The sequence below is a fragment of the Carya illinoinensis genome, chromosome 16, assembly GCF_018687715.1.
Source record: "Carya illinoinensis cultivar Pawnee chromosome 16, C.illinoinensisPawnee_v1, whole genome shotgun sequence".
NCBI lineage: Eukaryota > Viridiplantae > Streptophyta > Magnoliopsida > Fagales > Juglandaceae > Carya > Carya illinoinensis.
In genome coordinates, this window is record NC_056767.1 from 10,189,597 (window position 1) to 10,204,803 (window position 15,207).

Genomic DNA, 15,207 nt, shown 5'->3' on the forward strand with positions numbered 1-15,207 from the left:
TTTACTAGAAATTCTTACTTTAAAGATGAAAATTGTAAATGGCATGGTTGGCACTGGCATTGTAAATTCCAAACCACATATTCAAATCTAAATTAAAGAACATTGTAAGAGATATTGTAAAGTGAAATGAAAATATCATGAAAATATCCAAAGAAACATACACATCAACACGATTAAGTAGTTGCAACCACACATAATATACTTCAAATCAAGTTGGGTTTTCACCAATCTGAGCCTTATCAAATAGTGGCGATGATAAAAAAAACCATGCCACGAGCCCTTTACCACCACTGCCCTAACCCACCAAAGCAAATAAAATGAAATAATTACTATTACCTTTGATTTGTTGGTCGGTGCTTGTAGAGTGAGCTGCAAGGCAATGTGTGTTGCTACAAAGAGTGAGACACATAGAGAGAGTGAGAGCTACGAGAGAGGGTAAGATAGAGAGAGTGAGATGGGAAAGAGAAACTAACCTTATGAGACTCAAAAGGAGATTGAGCGAGAGAGAGGAGAGCTGGAGTTAGGGTGTTGAGGACTCGAGCAAGAGGGAGGAAAGCTGCGAGAGAGGGCATCGAGGAGATTGAGTGAGAGAGAGAAAAGCTGGAGCTAGGGCATCAAGGACTCAGAGAGGAGAGTTGCGAGAGAGGGCATCGAGGACTTGAGTGAGAGAGATGAGAGCTGGAGCTAGGATTGAAGAAACTGATATACAACCGACGCATTTTTCTGTTTAAAATGGGTATTAGGTATTACTCGATCAGAAACAAAAAAGGGTACGATTTAACCTGATTCCGATTTTACATACAATCAAGTCAGGTTTTCAGCTCGGGTCAGGTTGAAAAATTCGACTGGGTCAAGTAAGCAATTTATTTGTTTAGGCCTAATTAGTATTACATGTTATTATACTTTAATTATTATACATTAATAGTGTTAGTATTAAATGTTATTATATATTAATATTGCATGTTATTATATATTGATTATTATATATTACTAGTTCATGTTATTATATATTAGTGTTTATACATTAGTATTACATGTTATTATATATTAGTGTTACATGGCATTAATAGTATAGTGCTTACATATACTAAACTATTTTTAGTCAATTTAGTCTACTTATATTATAGTTTAAGTATATTATTTTATAATAATTTACTTATACTATTACAGTATTGAGTTTAATTAACTATGTAAGTTGTAGCTATATAAGATAAATATGATTAGTATATAAAAGATAAATATATTTTTATCAAATATGTAGAATATCATAATTGGAATTGGAAGGTAAAGTCAGAATTATAGTCAGGATCAGAATTAGAAAGTCGGAATTAAAGTCGGTACAATGCCACATTGACTGATGTTTTGGGCAAAAAAATTTGATTTAAAGTAAAATCGAAATCAAAATTGAAATTGGAGTCAAATTTTTAAATATTTGCTCAACATTAGAAAATATACCATAATTCATCAATGCAAACTGCAGTGTACGAAACAAATCGATGGACATTGGTTACCAAATTACCAAATTCAATTTCGTTATCGTTAAAGGAGTGCGTAACAAAGAAACCAAAGAAGATTAAAAAAAAAGAAGGAAAAAAAAAGAAAAAGAAAAAGAAAGTGATCCAAGAAGTATCGTCCCCGTGGTGGACGATAAATGGGCTCTTCAACTGTAGCCTCGGGGGAGGAGCAAGGGGCCAATACTTGAGGTTTGTGTCATTGCCATGACCTGTGTTTTCTGGGTTCAGTCAACAGCCAGATGCTGCGTTCCTTTCGCTAATCACGCACTGTGGCTGAATCAATTTGCCTTGTAGTCGTCGCCTTGCTTAATCTCAGCTTGGGGTATACTCTCTCTCTCTCTCTCTCTCTCTCTCTCTCTCTCTCAAGCAAACAGGTTCAGTTATGCAGCAATGCTTTATCTTACACTTATTGCAGATTCTATAACTGGGTAAGAGGGTCTTCGATCCGTTAAGTAACCAGGCTTGATTTTGCTCGGGAAAAAAAGTAACTTTCTTGATTTGCTCGGGAAAAAAAGTAACTATCTTGATTTACTCGGGAAAAAGAAACTTGCCCGATTCCTTTGTTGGCCTAATTTCCTCTCACAGTCTGAAGTTTCTTGTAGTTTGGCATTATCTTCTGTTATTTGTTGTTAAACTCTTACATTTCTACTATGATCTTTAGCTCCAGAGCTGTTGCTTAGCTGAAATGAAAGAAACGTGTATAGGGTGTAGTAAATGGGCAGAGGACATGTATTGGACCCATTTCCAAACTATCCACTTCTCTCAGTTTCTCCACAATGGTTATGAGCGGCAGCTTGTAAGTTTCATGGGTCTCTTTTTCCCTTTTGAATGCATCACTATTAATGCTTGTTAAAACAAATAAAGGGTAGTAGATTCGTATGGACATGCCTTTCAGAATGTGGAATCTCTTTCCTTTTTAATGGAACTGGAGGCTTTGGGATACCTCTTCTTCTTTGCTTAAACGTGTAATGTAAAATATTCAGCTTGTATGCTTTGTAAGTTGAAAGCCATGAATTTGAGACCAAGTCTAATCATTTCGGTTATCTGATATAGTAGGATGTAAAGAACTGTGGTTTGGTGTTTGTGGTAAAAATAAGTAGCAAAAACAAATAAAAAAGCAAAATACTCCTTTCAGATAAAAGCAACTGCGAAGTGCTTGTTGAAAATAATCACTGTAAATCTTTTATTGCTTGAACCTATTTAAATAACAATTCCTAACAGTCTGAATCCGAATGCAACAGTTGCTCCTGATCTGAACATAAATCCTTAACTTGACTAGGAATCAATTCCTGGTAATAATTCTTTATTAATAAGCACAAACCTCAATTCCTGTTGTTTCTCATGCTGTGCAGTAATTGGCTAGGAATCAAGTCCTTCCCAACTTGACTTCCTCTGGTTAGGAACCTCTACTTCATCTTCTCCCTTGACTTTTAACACCTCTGAGCCTTTGGAGGAAGAACTCAAATTTGTTTCCTTGAAAGAAGTCACACCTTTTTCTCAGGCAACTCAAATTGATTACATTTCAGTGTAAATTTCGTGCCAATTTATTTATGTCTCAAAACCTAGGGATATCTTTCTCATCTTCGTGGAAAATGTTGCAAAGGATTCTTGACTTAAATTGTTTTTTTGTAAGCAAAAGCGAGTTTTTAACATCCACCGTGGGGCTTGAACCCACGACCACAAGTTTAAGAGCCTTGCGCTCTACCGACTGAGCTAGACAGGCATCTGCTGTAGATTATTTGCATATAGGGTTATTTACTTAGGATTATTGACTTATATTTTAATGATTTATGATGATACATTTTCTTATTAATTTTATAAGCCAAAAAAATTATATTTCAAGCGCAATGGGCACAATCCTAGTACACAAGATGTAGACAATAGAAAGCACCAGACAAAGATCAAAGATAAAGAATAACAGCTGAAAGATGCATACATAGACACATCAATGAGGGCGTTAAAGAACACCACTCTAAAAGAGACTTAAGAAAACAAAGTTGTCAAGTGGAACTCGTCTTCTCAGAGTCCTCATAACTTCAGGCATTTTGTCCTCTACGAATGAACTACTATAAACAAGTGGGACCAAACTCCATATATAGCATTGAGATCATTCTGACCAAACTTTATTTATAACATGCTTTTATTTCAAGATTATATTTTAATGGGGATGTTATGTTTCTTTTTGTCAATAATACTTCCATAAAGGTTTCACCTCTAGCCCATTGGTCTCCCCTTACATCTATTTTGTCACTCATATTAATTGACTAGGTTCGTTCATGAATTGCAGGCCATCCCCAAAAAATTCGTTGATAATCTGAAAAAGAAACTGCCTGAAAGTGTGGTTCTTAAAGGTCCTAGTGGTTTAACCTGGAATGTAGGATTAACCAGTAATGATGATACCTTGTTCTTCAACCATGGCTGGCAAGAATTTGTCAAGGATCATTCATTGGAAGAGAATGATTTCTTGATTTTTAAGTACAATGGTGGTTCCCAGTTTGATGTTTTGGTTTTTGATGGGGAGAACTTGTGTGAGAAGGGGGCTACTTACTTTGTTAGAAAATCTGAGCATGCTGAGCATGACAATGGATGCCTATCTAAGAGAAAACTTGGGGAAGCTTCGATTGATGAAGTTCATACCAGATGCAGTTCACCGGAGAAAGTTATAGATGATGATGCTGTCCTTATCCCATCACTGCAACATATAATCTCTGTGGCTACTAATATAGGGGCTCAACAGCAAACAACTCCCGCAAGACCAATTCGTGCTCGGCGGAATCTTGGGAGCAAAAATCCTACTACTTATCAAGAGGGAGGTAAGGTCACTCCTAGTGATGGTAATACTCTTAGCAACTTTTGATCTGATGGGAACACTTTTAGGCAAGTAATACCTCGTCTTGAACCTTGATTTTATTTTTCTTTCACTGCATGAGTGGCGGTGGCAATTGTGTGATTAATGTGGTTCATACTGGTATAAAGAATCATGTTGTTCAAGGATATACCTAATTGATAAAAACATTTCAGCTGTGAGTGATTCAGATGCTGAACTTACACCCATCAATAAGAGCGGGTCATATCGTCAGCAATATCAGTCAAATAGAAGGCCAATAACTCAAGATGAGATAAAGAATGCCTTGCACTTGGCCCAAGAAGCATCAAGTGATGAGACTTTCCTAGTAGTCATGCGACCCACACATGTATACAAGAGATTCTTTGTGGTAAATGTTATCTATCCCAAACTTTGATTATTTTGTGAATTTTTTCAGTATGTAAATAATGTAGACTCCTTCTATATGTGGCATACTCTGATCTTACCAGTATACCAGTTCTGTTGGAGCTTAAAAAATTGTTTTTCATGTGCAACTAGAATATCATAATTTTCTTATTTGGCATGTTGTCTCAAGAACCCAACAAAGTGCTGGAATGTTTAAATCTATAGCATTTTTTTTTCAGTAATACTGCTATAATGCTTGAAAAATAATGCTATAGCATTTTAATGGAAAACCTATGGCATTATTTTTTTTTTAAAAGTATTCACTGGAAAAAAATCTATTGCATTTTAATGTCTCGAACTCATTTTCATAGGAGATTAGGGTTAAGACGTAAATGGTAAGATTTAAGTTTTCCAAATAAACTTTGGTTGAGAGTAATGCACTAAAGGCAAAAATACATCAACGGAGTGCTAGGCACGATGAAGGCACAACGTACTGTAGGCCCTTCTGCTACTCAGTCGAAAGGAGGTGGTGGTGTCAGGCACGGTGGAAATTTGGCAAAGGGGTTGTCTGTCGTAGGCTATGGGAGATGAAAATGTAGTTGGCGGATTTGTAGAAAAAGGGAGGGCAACGGACTTCGGCTTGGGTTTGGGTGGCCGAGGGGAAACAAAGGGCGAAGTCAATCAAGGGGCCAAGATAAAGGGAAAAAAGAAGAAGATGGAGACGGGTCTTGAAATCTCCCGAGCCATGTGGCAGGCCTAAGGTGAAACTGCATGCTTGTCGGCCGTCGAGAACCAGAAACCCATGCTGGAAAAGCCTTAGATTGAGTTGCGATAGGCCAACGAAACACTTTTGGGGAATCGAAAGGAAAAAATGCAGAGGAGGAACTGTCAGCAGAGTAGGTAACGGTCATAGAAGCGGGTCAAACTGAAAACTCACCTTCCGACGGTGGGTCCTCGGCCCAAAATGGTCAGAAGGCGATGATGGAGTGCAGGGAACTCTTGGAGAAGGAGTGCAGGTAACTCTTGGAGAAGGAATCACAGGGGGTGTCACCTTTAGCGAAGGAATTGCAGCATATAGGGAGTGTTATGGAGGGCAATACTGAGTTAAAACAGCTGTTGAGTCCATGGCTTAGAATGGATAGAGAATAACAATGGATTGCATGAAACCCTAGAGTCTTAGGGGGCGGCACCTCTGTAAAAGGACTTGCAGAGGTTTAGGAGCCTTAAAGAGGGAACTGTTGAGCGTGAGGGTGACTTACGATTTCTGGTAGTTATAAATGAGGATAAAGACAAGGAGGGAAGGTCTCTGTTTGTTGAAGGAAAGACGGGGGACTTGATGGAATTGCAGTGGCCACCAAGGGAATGAACCCATTCCCCTAAAGTCTTTACCGCCATATTAGTCCTTTGATTGGGTGCTACACAAGGTGAAGGAAATTAAAAAATGTGTGGGATTGAGTGCGAGGGCTTTGAGAGACAATTTATGGCATTGCTCACAGCCATTGAAGAAGGACATGCCTAGTCTAATAAGTCGGGCTCCAAAAAACAGAGGGAGCTAAATAGACTGACATAGTCTATTAATTATGAGGGCAGGTCAAGCAAATTATGAGGGCAGCTCAAGCAAAGGAAAACCCAAAGGAAGGGGGCCACAAATTTATTTATGAAGCCAAAGATTGTATCTTGGAATGCTCGAGGGCTTACTGAAGGGGGCCACAAATTTATTTATGAAGCCAAAGATTGTATCTTGGAATGTTCGAGGGCTTAATGAAGATAATAAGCGACTTCGGATAAAAATTCTGCTTTGGGTGTGGAGGGCAGATATCATTTGCTAGCAGGAAACTAAGATGGAAATTATTTCAAGAAGCACTGTTTGTAGCTTGTGGAATTGTTCATATGTTGTCAGGGTGTATCTAGCATCTCTTGGAGCCTCAGGTGAGGAGTATTAATTATGTGGGATCGAAGGGTTGGGAATAAAATAGAGGATTGCATTGGGGAGTATATAGTGGCATGTTCTTTTATATGCGGGCCTTTGCTGGAGTGTATGGGCCGAATCTTGACAGCCAAAGAAGACATCTATGGGAGGAGATTGCTGGGTTACAAAGTTGGTGGGACATGCCTTGGTGCATACGGGTTGATTTCAATGTTATTAGGTTCCTAAGGTTCTGCTTGGCCACTGAGGTTGTGTTTGGCCACAAGAAATTTTTATCTCAAACATAAAATTCTCATCTTATCATTACAACTTTCTCAAATCCCCATATAAAATATAATAAACAATTTAACTTAACTTTTTCAAATCCCAATACAATAATAATATTAAAATATGATATTTTAATATTTAATCTTAAAATTTAAAATTCTTATTAAAAAAATCTCAGTGGCCGAGCAGAACTTGAGATTTCTCATATGAGAATTTTGAGTTTTAAGATTAAATATTAAAATATTATATTTTAATATTATTATTATTATTATTTTGGGATTTGAAAAAGTTAATACAAAGTTGAATTGTTTATTATATCTTGTATGGGGATTTGGGAAAGTTGTAATGATGAGATGAGAATTTTGTATTTGAGATGAGAAATCTTGATGGCCAAAAAGTACCTAAGTGAAAGATCAGGAGAGAGAAGGCTTTGGCCTACAATGATAGAGTTCTCATATTTTATATTTGAGTTGGGTTTGGTGGGCATTCCTCTTATGGGTGGAATGTACACGTGGTCAGACAATCAAACGTGGTCCATATTGGACATATTTCTAGTCTCCTTGGATTGGGAAACCCATTATCCAGAGTTATGTCAGAAACGACTAACTTGCCTTTGTTTTTTTGATAAGTAAGACTAAATTGCCTTTGTTCATAGCATTTTCCTATGTTGTTAGATTGTGGAGTCATTCGTGGAGGGCATAGGTATTTCAAATTCGAGAACATGTGGCTATAAAGTGAGGGCTTTGTGGAAAGGGTGAGGCAATGGTGGTCCTCCTATCTAATACATGGCACACCGACTTTTGTTTTTGTAGGTAAGTTCAAAGCTTTAAAAAGAGACCTCAAGAAGTGGAATGTGCAAGTTTTTGGAGATGCTGGCGATCAAAAAAAGTCTCTAATGGAGGAAACATGAGATAGAGGGTAGAGGAGGGTCGGGCACTATCTATGGAGGAACTCTCCTGGAAGACAAAATTAGTTCTAGAACTTGAGAGAGTTATCTTATAGGACGAGATTTCATGGCATCAAAAATCTTGAGCATTGTGGTTAAAAGGGGATAGAAGCACGAAGTTTTTCCATAGAGTGGCCAATTCACATAGAAGGATTAACAAGATTGAGATGTTAAATATTGATGGTGTTGTGTCAATGGAACTTCCAGCGATTCAGGTGCATGTTGCTGGTTTTTTTAAACAATTACTTACCAAACAAGTGGTGTGGTGGCCAAAACTAGATGGATTAGCATTTGAGGCCATTGAGCAACAAAGTGTTGCCTGGCTGGAGAGGCCTTTAGATGAGATGGAGGTTTATGAAGTGGTGGGAAAGATAGTCAAAGATAAAGCACCTAGCCAAGACTGTTTCTATTTGGGATACTTCCAAGCCTGTTGGGAGGTAGTGAAGGATGATTTGATGAAGGTTTTTTAGGAATTTTTCTCATTGGTTAAGTTCGAGAAAAGTCTCAATGCCACTTTTATTGTGTTAATTCCCAAGAAGGTGCTGTGAATGTCAAAGATTTTTTGCCTATTAGTCTTGTGAATGGGGTTATATAAGATTATTTCCAAGGTTTTAGCAAACTGCTTGGGGGAGGTATTAGGGGAGGATTATTTGGAGACCCCTAATGCCTTTTTAAAAGGAAGACAAATATTGGGTCCAGTACTGATCACAAATGAATGCATAGATAGCATATTAAAATTTGGAGATCCGGATGTTCTATGCAAGCTAGATATAGAGAAGGCTTATGACCATGTTAACTGAGACTTCCAAGTTCCTATGATAGTTGCTTGGGAGGTGTGGATTTGGGGAGATGTGGTGCTCATATATTAGATATTGCATCTTAACTGCGAAGTTCTCAGTTTTGGTGAATGGTAGTCCAATTGGTTTCTTTACCAGTTCATGTAGACTAAGACATGGCGATCCGTTGTCCCCACTTTTCTGTCATTGTTATGGAGGTGCTTAGTAGGATGATGTTCGCTATGGTTGACAATGACTTTATTGTTGGATTTTCAATTGGTGACACCAATTGAGGCAACCTTAACATTTCTCTTTTGCTGTTTGCAAATGATACCTTGGTATTTTGTAAGGCAGACCAAAATCAGATTCATTATCTAAGGGCTCTCCTACTTTGTTTTGAAGCTGTGTTAGGATTGAAGGTGAATCTATCCAAATCGGAGTTGGTCCCAATTGGAAACGTTCGTAACCACTGGTGGCTGGCCAATATTCTCGGATGCAAGGTCTCCTCACTTCCCATGAAATACCTAGGACTTCCTTGCCTCAATCAAGGCTAAATCTATATGGGATGAAGTAACAGAAAAGATTAAACGCAGATTAGTTGGCTGGAAGAGATTGTATTTGTCGAAAGGTGGTAGGACCACCTTGATCAAGAGTAAGTTGTCCAATTTACCAACTCACTTCTTATCTCTATTCCCAATTCCAGCTAGTGTGGCGATCCTCCAACTTGATTTCCTTTGGAGTGGGTTGGGAGATGAGTTTAAGTTCCACTTGGTCAAATGGGATAAGGTTTGCTCCCTAATCTCTACTGGTGGGTTGGGAATTAGAAATTTGAGGATATTCAATCGGGCTCTTCTTGGGAAATGGTTGTTGTGATATAACATGGAGAGGGAAACTTTATGGAAATGGGTGATTGATCTGAAGTATGAGTGTTTGTGATTTTTTTTTTTTTTTTTTGGGGGGGGGGGGGGGGGGTTTGGAGTACTAGGGAGGTATAGAGTGGGAGTTTGGAAGCGCATGCGAAACTGTTGGGAGTCTTCACTTGATACACTAGAATAGTGATGGCTGATATATCCATAATAAAATTCTTGCATGACTTGTGGTGTGGAGATCGAGCTCTCAAGGACATTCCCTACAATTTTCAGGATTGTGTGTGAAGAGGAAGCATCCATGGTGGATCTCATGGAGATGTCTGGTGGCTCAATCCAATGGAATGTGAATTTTATGAGGGCAGCTCATGATTGGGAAGTTGACAGTTTTGCTGATTTTTTCAAAACCTTGTATGCCATGAGAACGAACACTTAGGGAACTGATAAGTTGTGCAAAGGTGTTTTTTCTGTCCGCTCCTTTTATAAGACCCTGACCAATCTGTAGCATAATGTCTTTCCATGTAGAAGTATTTGGAGAAACAAGGTGCCTCTAAAGGCAAACTTTTTCGCTTGGACAGCTTCTTTGGGCAAGATTTTGACTATGGACAACCTATGAAAACACTAGGTGATTGTCGTGGACTAGTGTTGTATGTGTAGAAAGAATGGTAAGACTGTGGATCATCTTCTACTGCACTTGTGAGTTCGCTAGACCACTATAGGATGATGTCTTTAGAAGATTGGAGTTAGTTTGGGTTATGCCTACCACGGTGGTCAAGCTCTTGGCCAGTTGGAAGAATTTGGGCGGAATTCCACAAATCTCAGTAGTGTGGAAGATGGTTCCTATATGTATTTTTTGGTGCATATGGAAGGAACGAAATGATTGGACTTTTGAAGATAAGTAGCGAACATTGGAGGAGATTAGATTGTTTTGAATTAAAACTTTGTTGCTATGGGTGAGTGTTTTAGATTGTAATGGCCTAAATTTTCATGATTTTCTTGTTTCTTTTTCTTTCTCTTAGCTAGGTGTAAACTCCTGTGTACCCCCTGTATACTCGGGCTATGCCTATTCTTATTAATATAAATATATTTTACTTAAAAAAAAAAAAAATCCATCAAGTGCCTTATAGAAAAGTGTGGTGGCTGTGTTGGAGGTGTAGGATAACTAAGAACGAACTCATTTAGCCTAAGTTTTGCTTGTGGACCCCATTGCTTGGAGAGATTTAAGGTTGACATAATTTCTCTCTTAAATCTTTCATTATCTCTCCTATCGTGGATTCTGGGATGGAGAAATTATAGAATTAGTGGGAAGTAGAGAAGTAGATTACTGGAAGACAGATGAAGAATGCCAAAAGGACAACTGGCACACATTTTCAAATGGAATTCCTTGAGTGCTTAAGGATGGCTACATTAATGAAGTTAGCTCAAGAGTTGTCCAACACCTATTCTTGATTTGTGGTAAGTGGCACATTAAACCATGCCATAAATGATGGGTGAGAGTGGTCAAGAAAATATTTTATGTTCTTGCCTAGGGAAATCCTTCATTTTTGGAAACCAAATGAGATTATGTAAGACTTGAAGATTATGTAAGATAATAAAATAAAAAATTATTGGCCACTAGAACTTTGTTTAAGAACATGAGAAAATATTTTCTTTTGAAATAAATCATGTTAACCATCTTGGATTCCATTGCTGATCCTTCTTTTGGTAAGATATCCTTTAAAAGTTTTTGCAATGACAAAAATTTAAAAGAGTTCCCAATACCTTGCAAGAATGTTCTGATAGCCTGGATGGTAAGGTTTTTTTTTTTTTTTTTTTTTTTTTCTCTCTCTCTCTCTCTCTCTCTTTTTGGGGGACAATCTATGGCAGAAGGAACAAGAGAATGGAGAATGACTGTTTATAAACTTTATAATGCAGCCTAAAAAGATCTGTCTGTAAAATGATACCCAATTATATTAATTTGTCAAAGTAAATTGGCTTACCATGTAGGTTTAAGTCTTTATATGCTGTCAACTATCCTTGAAAGTGTCGTTGCTGAATTTGGTTTATTATAAGTAATTTTTGTCTTAGTTGCGGTTTTCCCTAAACAGAAAGATAGTGCACAGGATTTTAGGAAATTTTGTGGAGCTGTATCAGAAGAAAATTGTTCAATCCAAAACAAGGACATCTTCTCATTCTGTTGTTGGTTTTTATGTGATAGAGACAATTGCATGATTATTTGGAAGCTACTATATTTGAGTTGCGGTTAAGATTGAATGATGGCCATAAAACTCTGTTTTTTTTTTGATAAGTTGATGGCCATAAAACTCTATTTGAGAGTTTGGTTTTAAGTTTGTAGTGGATCATGTTGGTTGTTCATAGGTCTGAGGCAGATGATCTGTGATGAGTTTTATTATCGTACTGGTGTTAGCCTGAATGTTAATTTTAAGTTGGGATACCAAGTAGAGATAAGCATTGTGCTTTTCGGTGCTATAGAATGAGCGAAGGTCATGTTTGTAACCAGATATGGCACATATACTTGTATGTTCAATAGCATCTCATTTTTACCCATAAAAAAATGTTACATAGCATCTCAATTGGGTTTAAGGTGAGAACCATGATATCCCCTTTGTTACGAGTGCATGGATGAGACCAGGGATGAAGCCAGAATTTTAATCTTGGGGGGCAGGGTTGAAGCTTTATGAGCACTTCCTTAGGAGATAAGTGAATGGATCTTTGCTTTCTCAATGAGTCTGAAGTGTCATTCTTAGAAACTCTATGTCCTATGTGACCTGAGATGGATGTTTCAAGGCCTGTTTGCCTATGCCTATGAATAATGTGATCTGAAAGGACATCACTGAGAAATCAAGGGAACTAAAGGTAAGTGACATGAGGCCAAGAGTTGACTATTTGTAATAGATTTGTATTTTGTGTTTACCATTGTGGTTGCATTGCTTGCGTGTTGGAACATGACTGAGCTTAAGTGGGAATGGAGATGTTGCTTTGTGAGTCTTTTACCAGATTTGGTGAAATGTTCAGAACCTTTTTTGACTAGTTTTCAATAGGATTTTGATATGGAGGTATGTAATTATACGGTGACTATTGTATGAGAGTAGATGTTAGAAACTAACCTAGACCGACCCAAAGGACATGCCACTAGCAGGTTCAACCCTATCCAAACCAGCTGACCTTAGAGTACATGGAACCAAAGGGCAGAGAATATGGGGTGGTGGATAGTTAGTTCCCTGAGTCCGACTGTTTCATAGGGGTAGCATAAAGTCATGGTTTGTTGACGTCACTCTTGTTGCCAAGGTATGCTTAGGCTGTGAAACCTGTTTCTTACTCTAGTAGAGGTGATGTGGTCTGTTGGAGGCTTGAAGCCATATCTATGAGGACTTCCGGGTGGTAGAGGCAGGGGCTAACAAAGTTAAGCATCCCCCTCAAGTCCTGGTTCGTTGGTTTAGGTGAGGGACAAAGGTGGATGATCTAGAGAAACATTTTTTGCTTAAAATGTTTTATTCCAGAAACTGGTTTATATCTATGTACAAAAAAATATGTAAAAATTTATTAAAGAACCGCTTTTTGCTTGAAATGATAGACTTGGTGGTCAAATTGTTTCAATTTCTGTCTTTGTTGGTGTTCAATGATAACATTTATTTTTATGTCTTGTCCCATTAGTTATGCTTTGTTATTGCTTGAACAGTCAATCCCTTCTGATTGGATGTCGAAGAATCTCTCGAAGGAAAACCAAGAAATCATTCTGCGTGTCGAAGATAATACATGGCAAACCAAGTATTACTTTCATCAAGGTCGTGGCTATGGAGGGATTACTGGTGGGTGGAAACAATTTGCTTATGACAACAACTTGGAAGAATTTGATGTCTGCCTGTTCAAGCCTGCTGGTCACATGAATTACTCCATTATTCTGGATGTTAGCATTTTCCGGGTTGTCCATGAGTTAACTCCTCTTACTCAACTGTCTTCTGCAACAGCAACACCAAAGAAGAGGGGCAGAAAAAAATTAATCTAGGGCACCTAAGCACAAGGTTGTGATTACTTTAAGATTTTCTGCCCAGCTGCAGTTTAGACTTCGTATGTGTCTCTGCGGATTTAACTTTATGTTAACTTGTCCTTTTAGCACTAAACTTGTTTCCAGACTACTACTTAAATGTTAGTATGGTTGTAAATGTTGATCCGGTTGCTTCAAGGGGGCTTTGGTGATTGTTTATATATCTAGTGGAATGGTATCTGCCTACCATGTCTAGAAGAGTTCAAACGCATCTCCACCCCCTTTCGTTAACCGTGATCAACAACTAACAGATATTTTTAGAGGCTCGGTTTTTAGAGATTGACCATGGTTTATCTAGATATTGGTTCTTCTTGGTATTATTTGGAGAAATGGTATTTACAATCCTAGGATGACAAGTCTCGCCACTCCCTTTGAAATGGTAGGTAAGTTTAGAATTCTCATGAAAAAATTACTTTTTTAATAGTGTATCTCGCTGTATTTTCAGAAGGAATGGGTTGACTTTGTACATCCGAAGATTTCATATTTTTTTTTTAAATGTCGGAAAACCTCTTCAAGGTAAGGCCATTCGGATTTATTTCTACAGAGTAAATTTTGATTCCATGCATTGCACTTTCGGAAGTTTTTCTATACAGAACTGGTTAAATAATTAGCTTTTCACCATGAGGTGTGACCCTAAAGGATTATTCGTACTTATAAGAAGTTGAATCTCAGGTCTTGAGGGAAGTGATACTCCAAGATCAACACGTTTACCGCTTAGGCCAATCCGTTAGAGATCTTAAGACTATTGAGTAATTTTATTGTCTTTAAATCATCTTTTATTTAAAAAATATTCAAAAATTGATTGGCAATGCAATCTCATTACATGCTTATAGAATTTTCCATATTCTTAGACTAGGATTAATTCATTGAAAAGACCGCATGCCTATTGTAGAGGACAAGCTAAAGCCACGTAGGCAAGTTGCCTCTTTGGCGGACCATCTTCTTGTCTGTCAGCCAATCAAAGTCGCTCTCACCTTATCCAAACTCCTATTGGAAAAGTTGCCGTTTTGATCCCCCGCTTCTTCTTCGCAAGCAAATCCCACAGCCTACTCAGATTTCTTTATAGCTTGTAGATAGGATTGAGAGAAGGCTCAGGCTCAGGAATGGCCGCTCTCAGTTCGGCAACAGTCGCCAGAGCCCTGGTGAGCTACGACAGCCAGACCACCCAGAAGAAAAAAAACAGAATGATGCACGCAAGAGGGCTGAATTCTTATGGTGGTCTCAAAGCTCACAACAATTTGGTGCTGTCTCTGGGATTGCCCGTATGCACTGAGCAGTGCTTTGCGAAGGTGGTCAGTTCTTTAAGAGCAAAATCACGTGGCAAAAGAAGAGGTGGAGGAGCACTGTTTTCCACGTGCAATGCTGCGGACGAGATATTCAAGATTGCTGCCATCATCAACGCTCTTGTGCTCATTGGGGTTGCTGTTGGATTCGTTCTTCTCCGAATTGAGGCTTTTGTAGAGGAGTCGGAAGATTGAAAACCAGATTTATTGCCTCTTATAATAAAAACCCATGTAGATTTTTGTTTTGTTTGTTTTCCTCATGATGCATGATCATGCTTTAGCAGCCTCTTGATTTGTTTTGGCTGATCCTGGGAAGGTATTACTCTGCTTATATATAATAGAGAAATGATATTTGTAGTCGTTTATAATTCA

The 15,207-nt window shown here is 38.1% G+C and overlaps 2 protein-coding genes and 1 non-coding gene across 4 annotated transcripts; 2 read left to right on the plus strand and 1 right to left on the minus strand.

Moving 5' to 3' along the window:
* Nucleotides 1–1,590: 1,590 nt before the first annotated feature.
* LOC122299812 (B3 domain-containing protein REM16) lies at nt 1,591–13,869 on the plus strand. 2 transcript variants are annotated; one of them, XM_043110270.1, is made up of 6 exons: nt 1,591–1,836; nt 1,930–1,998; nt 2,176–2,310; nt 3,802–4,327; nt 4,536–4,729; nt 13,187–13,869. In XM_043110270.1, exons 3-6 carry the CDS (start codon nt 2,200–2,202, stop codon nt 13,511–13,513), a joined length of 1,158 nt encoding a protein of 385 aa, XP_042966204.1. In that variant the 5' UTR covers nt 1,591–1,836; nt 1,930–1,998; nt 2,176–2,199; the 3' UTR covers nt 13,514–13,869. The 2 variants fall into 2 exon arrangements, with proteins under 2 accessions (XP_042966204.1, XP_042966203.1); XM_043110269.1 differs by lacking the exon at nt 1,930–1,998 and having other exon boundaries at nt 1,592–1,836.
* On the minus strand, nt 3,165–3,237 carry TRNAK-CUU. The gene has a single exon. It is a non-coding gene; the product is annotated as a tRNA-Lys (tRNA).
* A 654-nt stretch (nt 13,870–14,523) lies between the features above and the next one.
* LOC122299813 lies at nt 14,524–15,207 on the plus strand. Its single transcript, XM_043110272.1, has one exon. The coding sequence runs from the start codon at nt 14,656–14,658 to the stop codon at nt 15,028–15,030; it is 375 nt and encodes a 124-aa protein (XP_042966206.1). The 5' UTR covers nt 14,524–14,655; the 3' UTR covers nt 15,031–15,207.

Excerpts from the sequence above, each read along its gene's own strand:
- LOC122299812 (XM_043110270.1), top strand. The coding sequence starts at position 2,200 with ATGAAAGAAACGTGTATAGGGTGTAGTAAATGGGCAGAGGACATGTAT. Across the intron at positions 2,311-3,801 it reads ATGGTTATGAGCGGCAGCTT|GCCATCCCCAAAAAATTCGT; the intron begins GTAAGTTTCATG and ends CATGAATTGCAG. Across the intron at positions 4,328-4,535 it reads TACTACTTATCAAGAGGGAG|CTGTGAGTGATTCAGATGCT; the intron begins GTAAGGTCACTC and ends AAAACATTTCAG.
- LOC122299813 (XM_043110272.1), top strand. The coding sequence starts at position 14,656 with ATGGCCGCTCTCAGTTCGGCAACAGTCGCCAGAGCCCTGGTGAGCTAC.